The sequence below is a fragment of the Aethalodelphis obliquidens genome, unplaced genomic scaffold (genome assembly GCF_003676395.1).
Source record: "Aethalodelphis obliquidens isolate GAN/ISIS:26980383/991018 unplaced genomic scaffold, ASM367639v1 scaffold5, whole genome shotgun sequence".
Lineage (NCBI taxonomy): Eukaryota > Metazoa > Chordata > Mammalia > Artiodactyla > Delphinidae > Aethalodelphis > Aethalodelphis obliquidens.
Genome location: NW_020837949.1, coordinates 53,989,328 through 54,008,664, shown reverse-complemented (window position 1 = coordinate 54,008,664; position 19,337 = coordinate 53,989,328). Strand labels below are relative to the sequence as shown.

At 39.5% G+C, this 19,337-nt stretch overlaps 1 protein-coding gene across 5 annotated transcripts in view; it reads right to left on the bottom strand.

Moving 5' to 3' along the window:
• CDK14 (cyclin dependent kinase 14) overlaps nucleotides 1-19,337 on the bottom strand; it is a 704,276-nt gene that overhangs the window by 554,773 nt on the left and 130,166 nt on the right. For all 5 annotated transcript variants that reach the window (XM_027102392.1, XM_027102393.1, XM_027102395.1 and 2 more), the window contains one exon: nucleotides 19,001-19,032. In XM_027102392.1, coding sequence (XP_026958193.1) covers nucleotides 19,001-19,005 — 5 coding nt within the window. In that variant the 5' untranslated portion in view covers nucleotides 19,006-19,032. The remainder of the gene's footprint in view (nucleotides 1-19,000; nucleotides 19,033-19,337) is intronic.

The following is a 19,337-nucleotide window of genomic DNA, read 5'->3' as shown; positions in this document are numbered from 1 at the left end:
AACCAAAGATGCAAATAGAATTAACCCCAAAACACGTGCTCATGAATCACAGATTGTGTTTCTCCCATTAGAAGCTAGAGACTTCTGGGAAAAGTTACCACACTGGACAGACAGTTGTTCTAAAGGACAGTTTCAAGATACGGACAGAAACCCCATAAGCTCTAGATGAGCGAAAACACTACCACACAAATGGACAGTCGTTACCTGTTTTTAAAATATGTGCACAGATTATTCTAAATTGCTGTCTCCAAACTAACCATAGGGGCAAAAAGACATGGGTACTAAATTATTGAGAACACATAACATCTGGCCTGTACTGTTTAATTAGATGAGAAAGAATCCTTCCGGCAAATGCCACAGGATGGATGGGACTGGAGGAAGCACCTACTCTAAGTAGGAAAATCCATTTGTTTGCAGCACTTTCATTTTGTTTCTCAATTGGTCCCACAGCCAAGGGCTACCCTAATACACTCTTAGCATTCATTTGCAACTTCAGAGTCACAGAATTCAAGTAAATGTAATTCAATCGTCATTTAAATGCAAGGAACTTTCAGCGTTCCTTTCAGAAGGCCAACGATCCAGCAGGTCCCTTCCAGCGGCTACTTTAGCCGTCGGGAAGGGGGCTGTCTAGGTCACCCACAGTTCTGCCACTTCACCAGCCCTGGAACCCTGGGCTGGTTTCTTAACTTCTCTAAACCTTAGTTTCCCCGTCTGTAAAAGTAGAAATACTAATGCCAATTATGGGGAAGACTAAATAATGTGCACAAAGAAAAATCATTTAAGGGTTTATCATTTATTTTTTCAAGTCTCATCACCAATAAATGACTGGTGGGACTTCCCTGGCAGTCCAGTGGTTAAGACTCCATGCTTCCAAGGCAGGGGGCGTGGGTTTGATCCCTTGTCAGGGAACTAGGATCCCGCACGCCACACAGCGAGGCCAAAGGATTAAAAAAAAAAAAAAAAAAAAAGTTTGAAAAAAATTTTTAAAAAAAGATTGGTGAATTCTAAAAAAGAGAGGGAGAAAGAAAAAAGAAATGTTATGTCTGAATTATGGAAATAAATTCACCAAAAAGACCAAAAATATGTTCTGTTTATTCTTTCAAGCAACATTTATTCAGCACATACTAGGTGCAAAGCACTAAGCTGAACAAACGAGTATGGAGAGAGGAAGAAATGATCTCTGCCCCCAGGAACCAAACACCCCCGTTAAGGAAATAAAAGATGATTTTAAGGACGCGAATATCTGCTCAGACAACAGGTCCCAAGATCTTGATATGCAGCGCCTATGAGGGGATAACATCCTGATGGGGGGAAAAAAAACACCAAAAAACAATTCCTCAACACATGGGCACAGGACACACAGATAGGGACAAGGGGTCTACCCCTGCCAAGACAATGAATAGGTTCCAGGAAAAATGTTGGTAACCAAGAAAGAAGAACAAAATAGACATCACCAGGAGAACCTACAGGGGAGGCATCGACCCAGAAGTGAGAAAGCACGGGAGGATTTTCCTCCCTCTATATAAGAGGTAATTACCGTAGATCTTTCTGGCAACTCCTGTCGACAGATGCCCACTGTAGATGTGATGTATGTGAGCACTGTTTCCTACTAAAACATTAGTTAAGAATGCTCACAAATGGACTTCCCTGGTGGTGCAGTGGTTAAGAATCCGCCTGCCAATGTAGGGGACACAGGTTCGAGCCCTGGTCCGGGAAGATCCCACATGCCACAGAGCAACTAAGCCCGGGCACCACAACTACTGAGCCTGCGCTCTAGAGCCCACAAGCCACAACTACTGAAGCCTGTGTGCCACACTACTGAGCCCGCATGCCTAGAGCCCGTGCTCTGCAACAAGAGAAGCCACCACAACGAGAAGCCCGTGTACCGCAAGGAAGAGTAGCCCCCGCTCACCGCAACTAGAGAAAGCCCGCACGCAGCAACAAAGACCCAACTCAGCCAAAAATAAATTAATTAATTAAAAAAAAAATAACAATGCTCACAAATGCAGAGCCCCTGACTGTCTCCTAAAATCCCATCCACGCATGGAGCTGACAAACCCCACCAGTGGACATTCCTTTCCGCCAGATCCAGTCAACACAGGGTCATGGCAAGGCCACTGAGATGGGGGAGAAGGGGAGCAGTGGCAGGAGGAAGACTCAGCTTGGACTTCACAGTTTCCCCATCTTTAAAGTGAGGAGGTTCCTAAAATTTGATCACTGGTGTTCCACGATCAAGTCAGCCATCATGTGACCTACAGACGTGTGAGGGCTCACATGACGCAAATGTCACTGAGCATGAGGGACGCTGGCCCGCTATGTGCCAAATCTGTTATAGGGTTTACAAGCGTTATCTGATTAATCATAATAACATTGCCAGGTACATGATCCTTGATGTACAGATAAGGAAAAGGAAGTGCACAAAGATTGTCTGGAGGGTGGGAGTGGGGACCCCAGCTGGACTACAGGAGAAGTGAGATCCCAAAGCTCCTGTTCTTGTGTTTTCCCGCTCTCCACCCAGCTTCAGAGAGAGCTCAGGGTGGAGATGTGCAGCTGCACAGCCCTGGAGGGCACACAGAGCAACAACCAGGACAGCCAGCACCAACCACTTGAAAATAAAAGGAATCTCGGGAAAAAAAAAATACCCAACGCATCAACCATTGAATCAAAAGTTCCTGACACTCATCTCCAAACTGGTGCTCTTCGCTGATCCCCAAAACAGTGGTAGAGGTCCCACTTAAAGTTCATAAACATTTTTCAGGTTTCTAAAAATACCCTGCGCTAACGGCAACATCTTGCAGGACACACTTGTGGCTTTCATCACAGAAACATTTAACATACAGACTTTTAAGACCAAAGGAATGTCAAGAAGATAACGAATAGAAAGGCATCTCTCGATCTTTCAAAAATAAATGTAAGAATTCCTCAATACAACCTTCAACTCATTAAACATAATTGGCAGTTCTCTAACACAGAAGGCTTAAAGAACTCACCAACAAAAACTATGACATGTATCTGAGGACCCTCTGATTATTAAATATCTAGAGAAGTAGAAATAATCACTATCTTATGCTCATTAAATTTTTTAATTTGAAAAAACACTCATCTGAGACCTAATAAAAATGATAGCCTTCATTTAGAAAGTAACAAGCATCAAGAGGAAAAAAAAAATGATAAAATCATTCCGTGTAATACTGGAAAGTAAGAGCTAAAAGAAATCATTTGCAGATGACATGATTATATACCAAGAAAACCCAAAGGAAACCTCTGAAAAACAGTGGAGCTAATACAGTTGAGTAAAATAACAAAATGCAAAATAAACATGTCAAAATCTACAGGAGCAAAGCAGAAACAAGAGAAATTCATTCTCATCCTTAGTTAGCAATTATTTTCTAAAAGACGTCTCAAAATAGCATTATTGACAAATACAAAAAGCAGGTCATAAAAATTTTTAAAACTACAATACTTTATGAAGAGATCTTTAGCTTTAAAAAAAGGCTTAAACGATAATAAGAATATCCTATGTTCCGGGATGAAAAAAAAAAAAATGTAAACTTATGGAAAGGATATTTTTTAATAGCACTGAAAGAAAACTTTTTACTAAATGTACAACTTAAGTTTTTAAACTTCAATTTTTTTATATCATCTGTATTTTTTTAACTTTTTCATTAATGACCAGGTGTTGTTTTACAATGTAAAAATATAACAGTGTTAGAATTAATAACAATAAAAACACCAAAAGTTTTCAAATGCAATCTTTGAGTTTTGAGGCTGTATTTTAATCGAATTTCCAGTTTTCTTAAACCCCTAAATACGTGTCAATTGAGTTATTAGAAATCAGTTTAACAAGACTGAGCAGCAGGCACAAAGAAACAGGGAAGAACTAAGTTTCACTTCTTTCCCTTCCTTTAGTCTCAAGATAAATGTAATTTGAAGTTTCAAAAAAAAAGACAGGTGCTAAAACAAGGAGCAGCACATCATACTCGTCACTGGCCTCCGAGGTCACTAGTCACTAGTCACTCCACCTCCAGTGGAAGTGGAAACCAGTTAGAGGTTCTCACGTGTGAGTTAAATGGTCCCCAAGCAAACAGCAGGAAGGGCTGGCAAATACATTCATTTTAAAAGTAAATATTAACTTAATGAGCTTGCTGACCGGAAAACTGATACTGCTCTCCTGAGATTTTCACTTCCCTGCTCCTTCTCATCAAAAAAGAAATAAATACTAAGAAGGCATACATACTCCTATTTCTGAGCCCACTGACAAGTACCAGGGAAAAATCTAAAAATCACTCTTTATGTCTGTGTCCGCAAAACTTCCCATCTCGACTGGTTGTAAAAGCAGAAAGACAAAGTAAATCAGACAATATACATGCCACAACTAGTCCATGAAACGCAGTAGGGAGCATAAGGAAGTTCAGGTCTCTTTTTAGGGGCCATAATTCTGCTATCCCATTGCAGAACCAGGGCCAGTCATTATAAAGCATCTGTCTTGCTTGCCTGCCTGCCTCTTTGCCCTTCTTCTACCCTTACCTGCACCAGTCACGCACCAGAAAAGAATCATGTCTGTCACAGTGGAAGGATGGCACAGGCAGCCACAAAGGTCACTACATTGGCTGGACCCAGTGCATGGATTGTGAAAAAAGCTCAGGGCAAAAAAAGCCCAGTGGCTGGCAGCTAGACCATTTGCTTCAGAGAAGATGGAGATGACTGTCCCCACCAAGATCAAGCAGTTTCAGGATAAAAAGGAAAAAAAAAAAAAAAGAAAGAAAAAGAAAACACAATGATATTGGAAGCATAAGGAAGAGGAGAAAGAAAGAAATGCTCTGTTTCTTTTCTCAGCACCCACCCTACCAATAAAATGGAATAAGAAGCATTCAATGTCTCTCTCCATGCCCACCTACTAGTTTTTTTTTTCTTACTAAGATATAACTATTGAAAAGATCTGCCTGTTTCCTCTATAGTTTTAACCTTCACAAACATTTCAGTTGTCACAATATGAAATAAAAATGAAGCTAGAGTCACTTCACATGCACGAGCTAATAATCCAAGCGTATACATAGCCAGGCCTTGGAGTAAAGAAATGAATTTCTCATCTGACACTTTCTGTTCAATATTAACTTTTTACCTTGTTTAAGGAAGGCAATGTACACCCATTGAAAGATGTCCTGACATTATGTTCTGAACATGCCACTTAAAACACATACTCTCATAATGCCTCCCAGCTCCAACCAACCTGTAGGCAGGCCGGTTGGTGATCCAGGGTACCTCATGCAACAGTTAACATTCCATAACCTTCACTGTGGGCAGTGCCCTAACGTCTAACTGGAAATTTGTATTAAACGACCAAGGATCAAGCTTGTATCTCAAAACAATTCCACCCAATCCCCATCCATATACAGATAAAAATGGCAATACAAGCACAGTTTTAACATAAGCATGAAACTGAAATCTAAAATGTAAAGAGTAATTGAGAGAAGAGACCTCCTTGATCTCACGCTAACCAACCACGTTCTCTTTGGCAACTTATTTAATCTGCCTGGATGGACCTCAGTTTCCTCTCTGTAAAATGAGTATAACTTGACTCAAAAATGACCTAGCTCCACTGAAGGAATCTTTTAGGTTCACTCACTCTTGTGCCTTATTAGGAAAACCATTCAACTGTTAGAATTATTACCAAACATCAGTTGCATCTTTGTAAGAACGCTGGGTCCTTTCTCCACCTACTCGCCATACACCACACCGTACCACCTGTGTACTGTTTCTCCCTTCTCCTGGGAAGCAGCCTAGTAAAATGCCAAGCACACACTGCAGTCAGAGTGACTAGGCTGGAATCGCGGATTAATGGGCTTTCTAGCTGAGGGGCTTTGAGCAAGTCACAACTTCAATGAACCTCAATTTCCATATTATCCTTCTGTTGTTTTTCCTTTTTTCAGATGTTTCCCCCACGCAGAGGAAACATATGCTTTACAAAGCTGAGATCATACTTACGGTTGCTTTCACTTAACATTGTAATTATTATTTTTTGCTTTTTAATATTTTATAAATTTTCTGCAATGTGCATACTTACTTTTCTTAATAGCAAATATTTAAATTATTCAGTGAAAAATATGTAATTGTGACAAAAAGGGAAAATTCTGAACCAGAAAAAAAGTCCAGGGTGATGCCAATATGCTGTGTTGCCTGAAAAAAAAAATTCAAATGGAGAGAAATGTGTGTGTGTGTGTGTGTGTGCGCACGTGTGTGTGTGTGTGTGTATATAATAACATAATAAGTGAAAGAAAAGGAACACTGTAGATACTAAAAGTGAATCACCCAAAATTGTGGTCATCCAATGTCATTCACATGGGTTTTAAGATTTTTATTTTCTAATAACTGTAGAGAAAGTAATGTAAAGGCAGACTTGTGTATCTTGCAAAGTACATATTTATTTATTTTTTCCTTTTATGACCAAAGCACCTTTTTGTTGTACATGTAACACACCATCTAGATAAAGTAATGCAAACCTCTGGGGAAAGTTCTGAGCTAAATTAGGGCACCTGGGGACAGGCCATATGTTACCAAGCCTTCTGCACACCTGAACCCCAATATCTAATGACCCAAGGATGCTCATTTATAAAATTAAATAGTCTGCCTTTTAGGAGAAGAGAATCAAGCACTACAGAACGTTCTCCACCATGTTCATTTGAAGACAATATAAGGAGAGCTATAGAGCTGAAGAAGATTTAAAATAAATGAGCAACTATACCACAAAAGATGCTGTAATTCATGCCCTGAATGACTATTACTAACATACTATTTTATCTCATCAATCTTACCTCTTCTTTATCTATAATGTTTTTAATTAATGCAATTTCCATTAAAATTGAAAAACAATCATTACTCTTATTCATTTTTATCTGTTGTAGAATATTATCTACCTAGCCCCTTCTTTGTTAAACATTTCTTTATCACTGTCTGAGTTTTTCTTTTAGCTAAAATACCTAAAAAATAAATGTGATATTAAGAAATATACAATTGTAGAACTAGGACTATATTTTCGGAACCAAAAATCAGGATGCGTGATCTGAAATCAAGAGCTGTTCAAAAAAATTCAGACTGCATGTGATTGTACCAATATCCATCTTCAACTCACTTCTAATAGTTAGTAACAGATATGTTAGAAGAGTGGTCCTCAATCATTTTTATCATCAAACCCACTTGCAGGATATGACACACTGTCAAAAAATAACCTGTGCTAAGCTAACTGCAGGAGCAATATTCTTAAGGTGTGTGATTTGGGGTAGGGGGAAGAACCCTGCACCAAAATCTTCATTCAGGGAGCATTTAGAAAACTTCCACCCTCCACACCATCACTGTTTTATAGAGCGGGTGCAATTCCCTATTTTGAAAATCGTTTAAAATAGAACAAATAATGCTCTGAGGTAACTAAGTTATGGCCATAGCCCAGCCTTAAGGCAAGGAACAGGCAAGAGGAACATACTTCATTTTGTTTCCACCAAGACATATGTCATGCGTGATCATTTCATACTTGGTACATCACCATGGGCAAACTCTGGAATATGCCAAATTCCTGGTATTCTAACTGCAACTCAGCCCCTTTCTTTCCCACTCAAGAAAATATATCAAAACACAATTGAGAGACTGATCAATCTGCTCTATATTTTTTTAAAGGAAATGATTTGCATACTTCAATATTTCAGCTGATGGAACACCCAGTTGTAACAATGTGCTTGACGCAGGCTAGGCTACACTGAATATGAAGATACATTCTAGACATCACACTTTATAGACATCTCACATGAGGGTATCCATAGATTGAGAAAACACAATCAGCAGATTGAAAAACACATGGAATTGACGACTCCAAGAGACTTCCACTTCTCGGTCCAATTCCAAGTCCCTTTCAATACTTAAAAGTCTGATTTGCCAGGCTGGAAAAAACTATCAGTGGAAAGTTAAATAAGTACTCTACCTGATACAATTTAGGCTGAGTATACAATTACGTGTTGAAGCAGTTTTTTCTACTTTAACTATATGGCCATGAAAGCCTTAAAGTTTTTCCCCACACATCCATTAGCATGCATATAAGATTTAATATCATGGAATTTAGAGTAGCTATTTAAAAGACGCAAGAAAAAACTATTAACCTCATTATTAAAAATTAAGCATATAATGTTGTGGTGCAAGACAGCGAAACACTGTAGTAAAGAAGTACGTACTGTCATACTTTCAGATCATAAAAAATACATATTTTTAAGAAAATCCCCAGGCTCATATGCTGGGAAGGAAGGAAGGAAGGAAGGAAGGGAGGGAGAGAGGGACAGAAGGAGGGAGGGAGGGAGGGAGGAGGGAGGAAGGGAAGAGGAGAGAGACAGGGGCAGGGAGAGGAGAAGAGGAGGAGACAGGGAAAGAAAGAGAGAGAGGAAGGAAGGAGGGAGGAAAAGAAAGAAGGGAGGAAGGCAGAAAAAAGTAAAAGAGAAAATAAAATTTAGAAACTAAATAAAGAATTGAAGAATAAGCAGAACCAACTTTACACATTGAAAATAAGATAGATTCAGAAGGAAAAAGTGAGTATTCCTTCAATTACTGTCTTTACATGGGAAGAGCTCCTTCAGGAAGCCTGACATTGATGCATTCTGGAGAAATCAAGCTTGCAAAAATAAGAGCATTTTGCTGGTTCCAATTTTTGGTAACTGTGCCTTTCGTAAATTTTATGACACAGAGAATAAGAAGAGTTAAGTGTGTTTTGGACTATAAAAAATATATCTAATAAATGTATCCCTCAGAGAAGGATCATTTAGAAAGGAATGTCTGTCACAATGCCCTAAAGGTCATCACACTCCAGATCGAGTGGAGACCACGGATTCCAGTCCTCAGAGAACCCTCACCCCCTGACTTAGCTGATTTCAACTATCATTATGGCTCCATGAAAAACGGGCCATCTCAAACACAACCAAGCAATTTAAGGATTTGAGGATTATGAATCAGTGGCTCAATTTCAGTCAGAAGGAAAATGGGTATAATGTGCTGCCTATAGCTGGATTCATTTTGTACCTGTTGAAGAAAATCCTAAGTACTTGGGTTACAGAGACTTCCTAAGCCAAAGGTCGGCTTTCTGCAAATGAATTCAAACATGCAAATGAAAGCACTGCCTAGAAGGGAACACCAGCCACCTTACAAGAGAGGCTTCCTTCACCCTAATGGGCCTACTTGTCAGGATATGCACTGCCCACAAGAGAGACAGGACGCTACTCAATGCTTTCAACTTCTGTAACATTCTGTCTTTGGGGAATGAAGAATATAAATGTGACTAATTCTCCCAAATGTCATACATTTTGCATTTTGTGACAGGCACCTCCTCTCTGAATCTTTACAGCACTACCCAGACATTTTAGCCACTGTCTGGGACTAGATATAATTATGGTAATTATGTCTACCATAATTAGGGAGAGGGTAAATATGATCAAACATTTATAGAAAGGAAAAACTGAAGTGCAGAAAGTTTTAAGAATCAGAAAATTTCAACTAAATTTCCAAAGAGAGAATTAAGGAGGAAGTGAGGTTCTTTCTCAGCCATCCAAAATGTTGAATTTTAAATATAATGACTTACCAGATTACTGGCATGATCAGAGAACAGTCTGTTAATTTCTAGACCTCTCTCATGCGATGGGTTCATATCATCCAGGGTTGGCAAACATGACCATCGTAAGAGTAAAATAGAATATAAAGTAATGTAAAATCTTACTATAAAGAGAAAGTGAGATTGAACCTGTGCCCAGGCCCAACGCTGCAAGATAACAGGAGCTGGTCAACCTGCGAATGCCTGCGCGATGAAGTCTTGTGAGACTGACTAGACTGAGAGTCAGGTTCTGAGCATATGCAGAGACTAACATAAAACAGACATCAATACAGTTGTCCCTCAGTATCAGCATGGATGCTCAAGACCCTTATATAACATGGCATAGTATTTGCACATAACCTACACACATTTTTCCATATACTTCATATTTTTATACATCTTTATTGGAGTATAATTGCTTCACAATGCTGTGCTAGTTTCTGTTGTACAACAAAGTGAATCAGCCATATGCATACATATAGCCCCATATCCCCTCCCTCTTGAGCCTCCCACCCACCCTCCCTATCCCACCCCTCTGAGTCGTCACAAAGCACCAAGCTGATCTCCCTGTGCTACACTGCTGCTTCCCACTAGCTATCTATTTTACATTTGGTAGTGTATATATGTCAATGCTACTCTCACTTCCCCCCCAGCTTCCCCCTCCTTCCCCTTTAAATCATCTCTAGATTACTTATAATACCTAATACAATGTAAATGATATGTAAATAGTTGTAAATACAATGTAAATATTATGTAAATAGTTGTATATACAATGTAAATATTTTGTAAATACAATGGAAATGCTATATAAATAGTTGCCACCATGCAACAAATTCAAGTTTTGCTTTTTTGGAACTTTCTGGAATTTTTTTTTCCAAATATTTTCAATCTAAGGTTGGTTGAATCCATGGACACAAAAGCCACGGATAGCGACAAGAAAGATGTTTTGGGAAGGCTGGAGTGGAGGACTGAGAGATGGAACAGCAAGACCAATTAAGAGGTTATTGGGATAAAACAGGTAAAAGCGATAAAGTTCTGAACTGAAGTGCTGGCAGCTGGAATGATGATAAAGGTGTTAAAATAAGAGATTACTGTTTGATAAGGGTAGAAAGGTAGGCGAGAGATGGATGATGAAAGGCCTTGAAAGCCAAGCTAGGAATTTAGACTTGAACCTGCAGTTGACAGGGAGTTGTTCTTTTTGTTTTTTTTTTTTTAATTTTTATTGGAGTATAATTGCTTTACAATGTTGTGTTAGTTTCTGCTGTACAGCAAAGTGAATCAGCTATACGTATACCTATATCCCCTCTTTTTTGGATTTCCTTCCCATTTAGGTCACCACACAGTAGAGCATTGAGTAGAGTTCCCTGACAGGGAGCTTTTAAAGTATTACGCAGGAGAATAGCACGATTTGTATTTCAGATCCGTCATTCTGTTGGAATAGGAGGCAAGCTGTAGGCAGGGATGCCAGTTAGAACACTACCGCAGTCCAGACAAGAGAGGCTGAATGTGCACTTCAGCAGTGGGAATGGGCATGACGGAAGGAACAAGAACTAAGCCAAAGCTTGGATGTGGGGCTTGGAGGAACATTTAGGATGGTATCAGGTTTTTGCCTTGAAAAATCATGTGGTTGTGAAAGCCAATCACTGAGATAGGAAAGAGAAAAGGTGCATGTTTAGAGAATATAGGAATTAGTAATACAGATGACCCTTGAACAACTCAGTGGTCAGGGATGCCAACCCTCCGTGCAAAAATTTGAGTATAACTTTACAGTTGGCCCTCTGTATCCACAGTTATGCATCCACAGATTCAACCAACTGCATTTGTTGAAAACAAATCCACGTATGAACCAACCTGCACAGTTCAAACCCATGTTGTTCAAGGGTCAACTGTACTTTATTTATTTATTTATTTATTTTTGGTTGCACAGGGTCTTCGTTGCTGCACGCGGGCGTTCTCTAGCTGTGGCAAGCAGGGGCTACTCTTTGTTGCAGTGCGCAGGCTTCTCATTGCAGTGGCTTCTCTTCTTGCAGAGCATGGGCTCTAGGCATGCAGGCTTCAGCAGTTGTGGCACACGGGCTCAGTAGTTCTGGCTCGTGGGCTCTAGAGCGCAGACTCAGTAGTTGTGCCCCACGGGCTCTAGAGTGCAGGCTCAGTAGTTGTGCTCCACGGGCTTAGTCGCTCCACGGCATGTGGGATCTTCCTGGACCAGGGCTCGAACCTGTGTCCCCTGCATTGGCAGGCAGATTGTTAACCACTGTGCTACCAGGGAAGTCCCAATGGTCAACTGTTTTTTGTATGCACTGAAATCAAGGTGACTATAAGATACAGAGGCAGAAACATCTAATGGGCAGCTAGATATCTGGGTTTGGAGTTCAGAACAGGAAGCTGAGCCATCCACACTGACGTGAGTATAATAACAGAGCAGCCAAAACCAAGGGACAAACTACTAAAGGAGAGCAAGAAAAAATGACCACAGAGCACAGGGGTTTCCATTACGATGGAAGAGACGGGGAAGACTTAACCACGCTCAGAGCCTCGGCTGAAATACCTGTAAAGGGGAAGAGACAGGAAACGTAGATAAGAAAGGAAAGAATCAATTACACAAGCTTCTGGAGTGGAAAGGAGGGAAAGGAATCAAGAGGATAGGAGGAGGAACCAGGCCAGCAGAGGAAAAGACACATCCTCCTCTCAGGGAAAAAAAAGAAGTATGATTAGAGCAAATAAGGTATATATGTAGGCAAGGAGCTGATGTGTAATATTATTGTGTTCTAAGGTGAAGGCTGTTATCAGTTGAATTGTATCTACCAAAAATTCCTATGTTTAAGTCTTAAGTTACCCCAGTACCTCTGAATGTGATCTTATTTGAAAACAGGATCACTGCAGATACAATTAGTTAAATTAAGATGAGGTCACACTGGAGTAGGGTAAGCCCCTAATTCAATATGATTGATGTCCTTATAAAAAGGGGAAATTTGGATACACAGACACTCACTGAGTGAAGATGATGTGAAAACACATGGAGAAGATAGCCATCTACAAGCTAAGGGAAGAGGCCTGAAATAGATCCTTTCCTCACAGCCCTCAGAAGGAACCAAACCTGCCAACACTTTGATTTCGGACTTCTGGTCTACAGAATTGTGAGAAAATAAATGTCTGTTGTTTAAGCCACCTAGTCTGTGGTATTTTTCTATGGCAACTCTAGCAAATTAATAGAGAGGAAAAGTCATCTAGTAAAGGAAGGAGGGGTGGAGGAGGGTAGCTAGAATGTTTGAGGGAAGTGGAAATGTTTCAGCAGGAAACAGCCCAGCCACACAGTGCAAGACTGTGCACAGTTGCCTCGGGTTCCAGCGAAGGCTGGAAATGATAAATTTATTTGCAGAGTGATTTCCTCAAGCAGCTTTTGGCAGCCACTGGGTAAAGAAGGAAAAGATGCCAGGTCAAAATTGAGACCTCGCAGAGTAGATTACAAGCAAAATACAAAGGGGTAAGGCCACTGAGGATACTGTCAAGGGAGTGATATACCATGAGTGAACAGAAAAGGAAATCAAGGAGGGAGGATGGGTTGTGGGACAGAAGAATGGGACAGGGCAGGCAGAGGAGGGGTCCTCTGGAAACTGAGAGCCAGCAAAGAAGAGATAGAGGGAGTATAACAGGAGCAAGAGGGCTAAGGAATGACTGTTACTGAGATTTAATATTTTAGATGAGCAAGTCAGGGAAGTCTGAAGCTGGAACACTGTATACAACAAATACATCATTCACAAGACACTGAGGCCTCCAGTGATGAAGACAGTTAGGGTGAGAAAAGACTGCAACAGCTTCCACCATCCTCAAAAGATGGAAAAGAATGACCAGGAATATCCCCAAATCATATTTGTACCTAACCCCTAGACTTTGGTTCTCATAAAAATCACTGCCGTATTTATCATCTTGGGTATTAGTTATCTCTTTATACAAAATAACAAAGAGGGACATGGACTAGAAACTGAGCTCAATGTACATTGCCCGCATCTATCTCCCAATCTGGGTTGGCTGAATCCGTGGATGTGGAACCCCAGATATAGAGGGATGACTGTAAAGTTCTGTGTGGATTTTTGACTGTGCGTGGGATCAGTGCCCCTCACCTTCACATTGTTTAAGGGTAAACTTTATGCAGAGACTAAACAACATACTACTGAACAACCCCAATGGATCAATGAGAAAAGCAAAAGTGAAATAAAAAAACACCTTGAGACAAACAGAAAAGAAACTACAACATATCAAAACTTATGTGATGCAGAAAAGGCAGTTATAAAAGAGAAGGTGGGGAGGGGTAAGGGTAAGCTGGGATGAAGTGAGAGAGTGGCATGGACTTATATATACTACTAAATGTAAAATAGATAGCTAGTGGGAAGCAGCCGCATAGCAGAGGGAGATCAGCTCGGTGCTTTGTGACCACCTAGAGGGGTGGGATAGGGAGGGTGGGAGGGAGGGAGATGAAAGAAGGAAGAGATATGGGGATATATGTATATGTGTAGCTGATTCACTTTGTTATAAAGCAGAAACTAACACACCATTGTAAAGCAATTATACTCCAATAAAGATGTTAAAAAAAAACAAGGCAGGGATGGCCCTTTTCACCACTCTTATTCAACACAGTACTGAAAGTCCTACCCAGAGCAATTAGGCAAGAAAAAGAAATAAAAAGCATTAATTGGAAAGGAAGTAAAGCTTTCACTACTTGCAGATGACATAATGCTAGATATGGAAAACTCTAAAGACTCCACCAAAAAACTGTTAGAAGTAATAAATGAATTCAGTAATGTTGCAGGATACAAAATCAATGTCTAGAAATCTGCTGTTTCTATATACAAATAATGAACTATCAGAAAGAGAAATTAAGAAAACAATCCCATTTACAATTGCATCAAAAATTAAAAATATTGAGGAATAAATTTAACCAAGGAGGTGAAAAGACCTGTACACTGATAACTATAAGACACTGATGAAAGAAATAAATGGAAAGATATTCTATGCTCATGATTGGAAGAATTAATATGCTAAAATGTCCATATCACCCAAAGCAATCAATGGACTCAAATTCCATTGGCATTTCTCACAGAAATAGTATGAACAATTCTAAAATTTTTATGGAACCACAAAAGATCCTGAATAGCCAAAGTAATCTTGAGAAAGAAGAACAAAACTGGAGGTATCATGCCCCCTGATTTCAAACTATATTACAAAGTTATAGTAATCAAAACAGTATGGCATAAAAAGAGACACATAGATCAATGGAACAGAACAGAGAGCTCAGAAATCAACCCACACATATATGGTCAATTAATGTACATCAAAGGAGCCAAGAATATACAGTGAGGCAAGGACAGTCTCTTCAATAAATAATGTTGGGAAAACTGGGCAACTACATGCAAAAGAATGAAACTGGATCCCAATCTTATACCATACACAAAAACTAACTCAAACTGATTAAAGACTTAATATAAGACCTGAAACCATAAAACTTCTAGATGAAAACACAGGCAGTAAGCTCCTTGACATTAGTCTTTACAGTAATTTTTGGATTTGACACCAAAAGGAATAAAAGCAAATATAAACAAGTGGGACTACATCAAACTAAATAGCTTCTGCACAGCAAAGGAAAACATCAACAAGGCAATTGGACTGTTGAATTTGCCAGCAAAGGAAACCATCAACAAGGCAACTGGATTGCTGAAAGGAATTAAAAGGCAATCCACTGAATGAGAGAAAATATTCGCAAATTGTGTATCCAAAAGGGATCAGTATCCAAAATATATGAAGATCTTATACAACTTAATGGCAAAAATCAATCCTATTAAAAAATGTGCAGAGAATCTGAATAAACACTTTTCTAAAGAAGACATACAGATTACCAACAGATATAATGTAGAGCATTGTGACTATAGTTAATAATACTGTTCTGCATATTTGAAAGCTGCTAAGAGAGTAGATCGTAAAAGTGCTCATCACAAGAAAAAAATTCTGTAACTATGTATAGTGACAGACGTGAACTAGACTTATTGTGGTGATCATTTTGCAGTATATACAAATATCGAATCATTACTGAAACTAATATAATGTATTATACTTTAATAAAGAAAGAAGGAAGGTAAGGAGAGAGAGAGGGAGGGAGGGAAGGAAAAGGAAAAATAAATAAATAGTTCTTTCAAACAGGTCCATAATTCTTTTTCTCCTCTGTTCAAAGTCAAACATTTACATACACCTAGAGAAATCCTCTACATGAGTCAGGAAATAGCAACTACACTCCCTCTCCAGGCACTCTGGAGAAAGCCACTCCTTGAGATAAGGAGCCCTCCAGCTCATAAATACTGAGTTAGGAGTTGCCACACCTCCATGCATATCTAAGAAGCTGACCCAGCCTCTAGATTCCAAGACTCAAATCTTAACTGGATTCCAATGGACTGTAAGGTCCTCCAACTCTGACAGGAAAAGTGGAGGACCAAGAAACGAATTCAAGAAAACATCTACCATTATAATCTGAAGATGATCACAGAAGAACTCAGTGACTTCCTGTTCATGTAATCACAGATCTAGTACTCATTTCTGATCTTGGTAAAATTGTAATTTTATGTTGATTGTTTTGTATGCTGCATTTAAAGACAGAAAGCAACCTGAAGATCATAGTTTTACTGATTGGTTTTACAAATGAGAAAACTGAGTCTTGGGTAAAGTAAATGACCTGCACAAATAGCTAGGAAGTGGCAAATGAGAATCCACATCGGCTGACCCTGGGATGAACACTCTCTCTTCATTTGCAACAGATATTCATTCATATTCAATAGATATTTATTGAATATTAACCATGTGCAAGACACGGAGGGACTACAAAGCAGAACGCAGGCAGTCATTCTCTCAAGGAACCTAAAAAATGTGTATTTTAGACAATATTTTTACAGTTTTAATATGCAAATCATCACATGAAGTCTTACATGGAATTTTAGGGGAATACCTGAAAGCAATTCTCCTCAGATCTAACACTTAACTTTGAACTAAATCTTTCCATCCTCCTTGCAGCCCTTCAACTACAGAAGGCAGATGTCACGGTAAGAGCATCAATAATGATGGCGAGGACAAACACAAGGACAATGACAAGACCAAATATAAGACATTTACTGTGTGCCAGTGACTATTCTGGTACCTTTATACACTTAGCTTATCTAATCCTCTCAGTAACCTCAGAAGGGAGGTATTATTACACCTCTATTTTTTATAAAAGGCCTGGGGAAAGGAAGTCGATTGCCCTTGAGAGGGTGGTTGAGTTGGGGTTCACACTCAAGCATGTCTTTACTAAGACTGTCTCTCAGGCTCCTGGCCCTGGGCCTTCCCTGATTAACTGAAAATCACCTGTCCCCCCGCCCCCGACCTCAGTGCCTTCACCTTTGAAATGCTGAAATCGGCCACATGATTTCCAGGGTCCCTTCCAGATGGAACATTCTGTGATTTACTGACTTAAGGTATCTAACAAATCTCTTTCCTTTAGCCGAGGAAGGAAAACACTTCATAAAAGCTAAGGATAATTTTGCCCCAAATTAAAAAATCCAGGCCTTCAGCTTTACAGAAGTTTGGGGGTAAGGGAGGGCAGGTAGTTACGGGTTTGACTCATACATTCTTAACTTCCATCTAGGTTCCAGCCTCAGGTGTTTTTGAAAGCTGATGTCACAGCCACGTGGCAGAATAACATACAATCATTAATGGTGGTGTTTAAACAAGACAAAAAGTTTTTTAAATTCCTAATAATGATTAGGAGTCATCTGTAAAAACATGCAAAAATGTATTATAGGTTAAAAGAAAAAAGTAGGATGTAATACATGGGCTATAGTTTGGGTGGGGGGGTTGATTTTGTTTGTTTTTTACATGAGGAAAGAGGCAAGAAGGACATTCAACAGTGGTTGTAATTGGATAATAGGATTTGGGGGTTTTTTTCTTTTCCTTTTCCTTATTTTTTTTAATGTAAACTTAAATTACCTACATAATTAAAGGGGAGACTTTTCCTTATGAAGAGAGAAAAGGTGCCCAAAATTCTCACATTGAATTCTTCTGAGAAGAAAGAAAATACTCTCCTAAAAACATCTCAGTAACACTGCAGAAATTCCAGAAATACAGGTTTAGAGGGGAACATCATTATTACCCACTACAGATGGGAAAGAAAAGACTCCTTTATTGCTTCAGGTCTAGAATCACTAAGTTTCACAGGATGTTTCAGGAATGCTGGCAGGGGAAGTTGCTTTGGAGTCCAGGGACACACAGCTTTGTAGAGCTGGACCCGGGGGAAAAAAGAACAGGTGCAGCAGACAAAGCAGCAGACCATGAGAGCCAAATGTCATGGGCCCCGTCCAGAAATCCCAGTCTGGAGCAGGTTCCCCCTCAGTGCTCTTGCCCTGCACCACAGCCAGCCACATGGCCAAGGGGACTTTCCATGAGCACAAATGTTCTTTCCTCTCTGAAGCACTGCAGCAGAGGGAGGACAGGTAGCGTATTTCATGGAATCTGCAACTGTTAAAACAAATCAAACCACAACCAAACTAATCTATGCTTTCATCAGGCTGCAGGATAAGCACATTGTGTAGATACATCTGTGTTCATACATAAACACTCAATATATATACATATATATAAATACGTGGCCCAGTTTACAACACAGATCAGTGACTGTGGCTTTGGATGGCGACAATCAAACACTTCACTCTACAGCACTCTTGAGAACATTCTGTAAACACATTATTCCTCTGGGGATTCCCACTGATACTACCAAAAACTCAGGAAAGAGTACAATTGAAAAATCACATTCAGAATGTTATTAATTACATAGGAACCCTCTGCCTTTCTTGAACAGGCTTTTTTGCTACTTTGTGGCAAGTAGATAAAGACAGATCTGATATACAAAGAATAGGAAAACTGGAACAGGAAAAGTCAGCTCCTCCTTTGGGAGTCTGACAGACAATATGTGGCGTCAACATCGTATCATACCCTAGTTCAGAGGAGGGCTGCAAGGGAGCCGTGGAGCCCAACTTGCCACAGCTCCAGACATGCCCTGAGTACACACATCACACTGGGCTTCACCAGCACTAACAACATCAGGAAAGCAACAAAACAAAGGCCTGCGGGTGCCTTTTGTTTATTAATTTCAAAAGACACATTTCTGTTGATTGATACCAAAATTCAATTTGAACAGTTATTTAAAAATGGAAAATAACATAATGTAACTAAATAAAGAGATGCCATGGCTTGTTTTTTGTTTTAGGGCATTTTTTTGTTTGTTTGTTTCTAAGTGCAAAGTTGGCACCTACTGACTTTACCTGGCCGTAATTAAATACTTCTAACATTAGATAAAGAAATTTAACCTACCTCATCAAAGGTGTTGTCGTCTTTCTTCAAAGCTATAAAATAAAAGGGGAAAGGAAACAGTTATTGTGAAACATCTCAAAGACACTAAGTATCTAAGTTCTAAAAAACAGAAAAAAAAAACCCAAAGCAATATGGTGTTTTCATTTCAAAAAGTAAAATCGTACCCCAACCTGAATAACAATGTTATGATACAAATGTGAAAACTGCAAATGAGAGAGAGAATTGCACAGCACGCATCTTTGTGAGACACTTTCATAAATATGTAAATGGAACTATCCTCCCAGCTGTGGAAAAGAAGTATGCATATCTTTCCTCTATTTCTTCTTTAGTAGGAAAA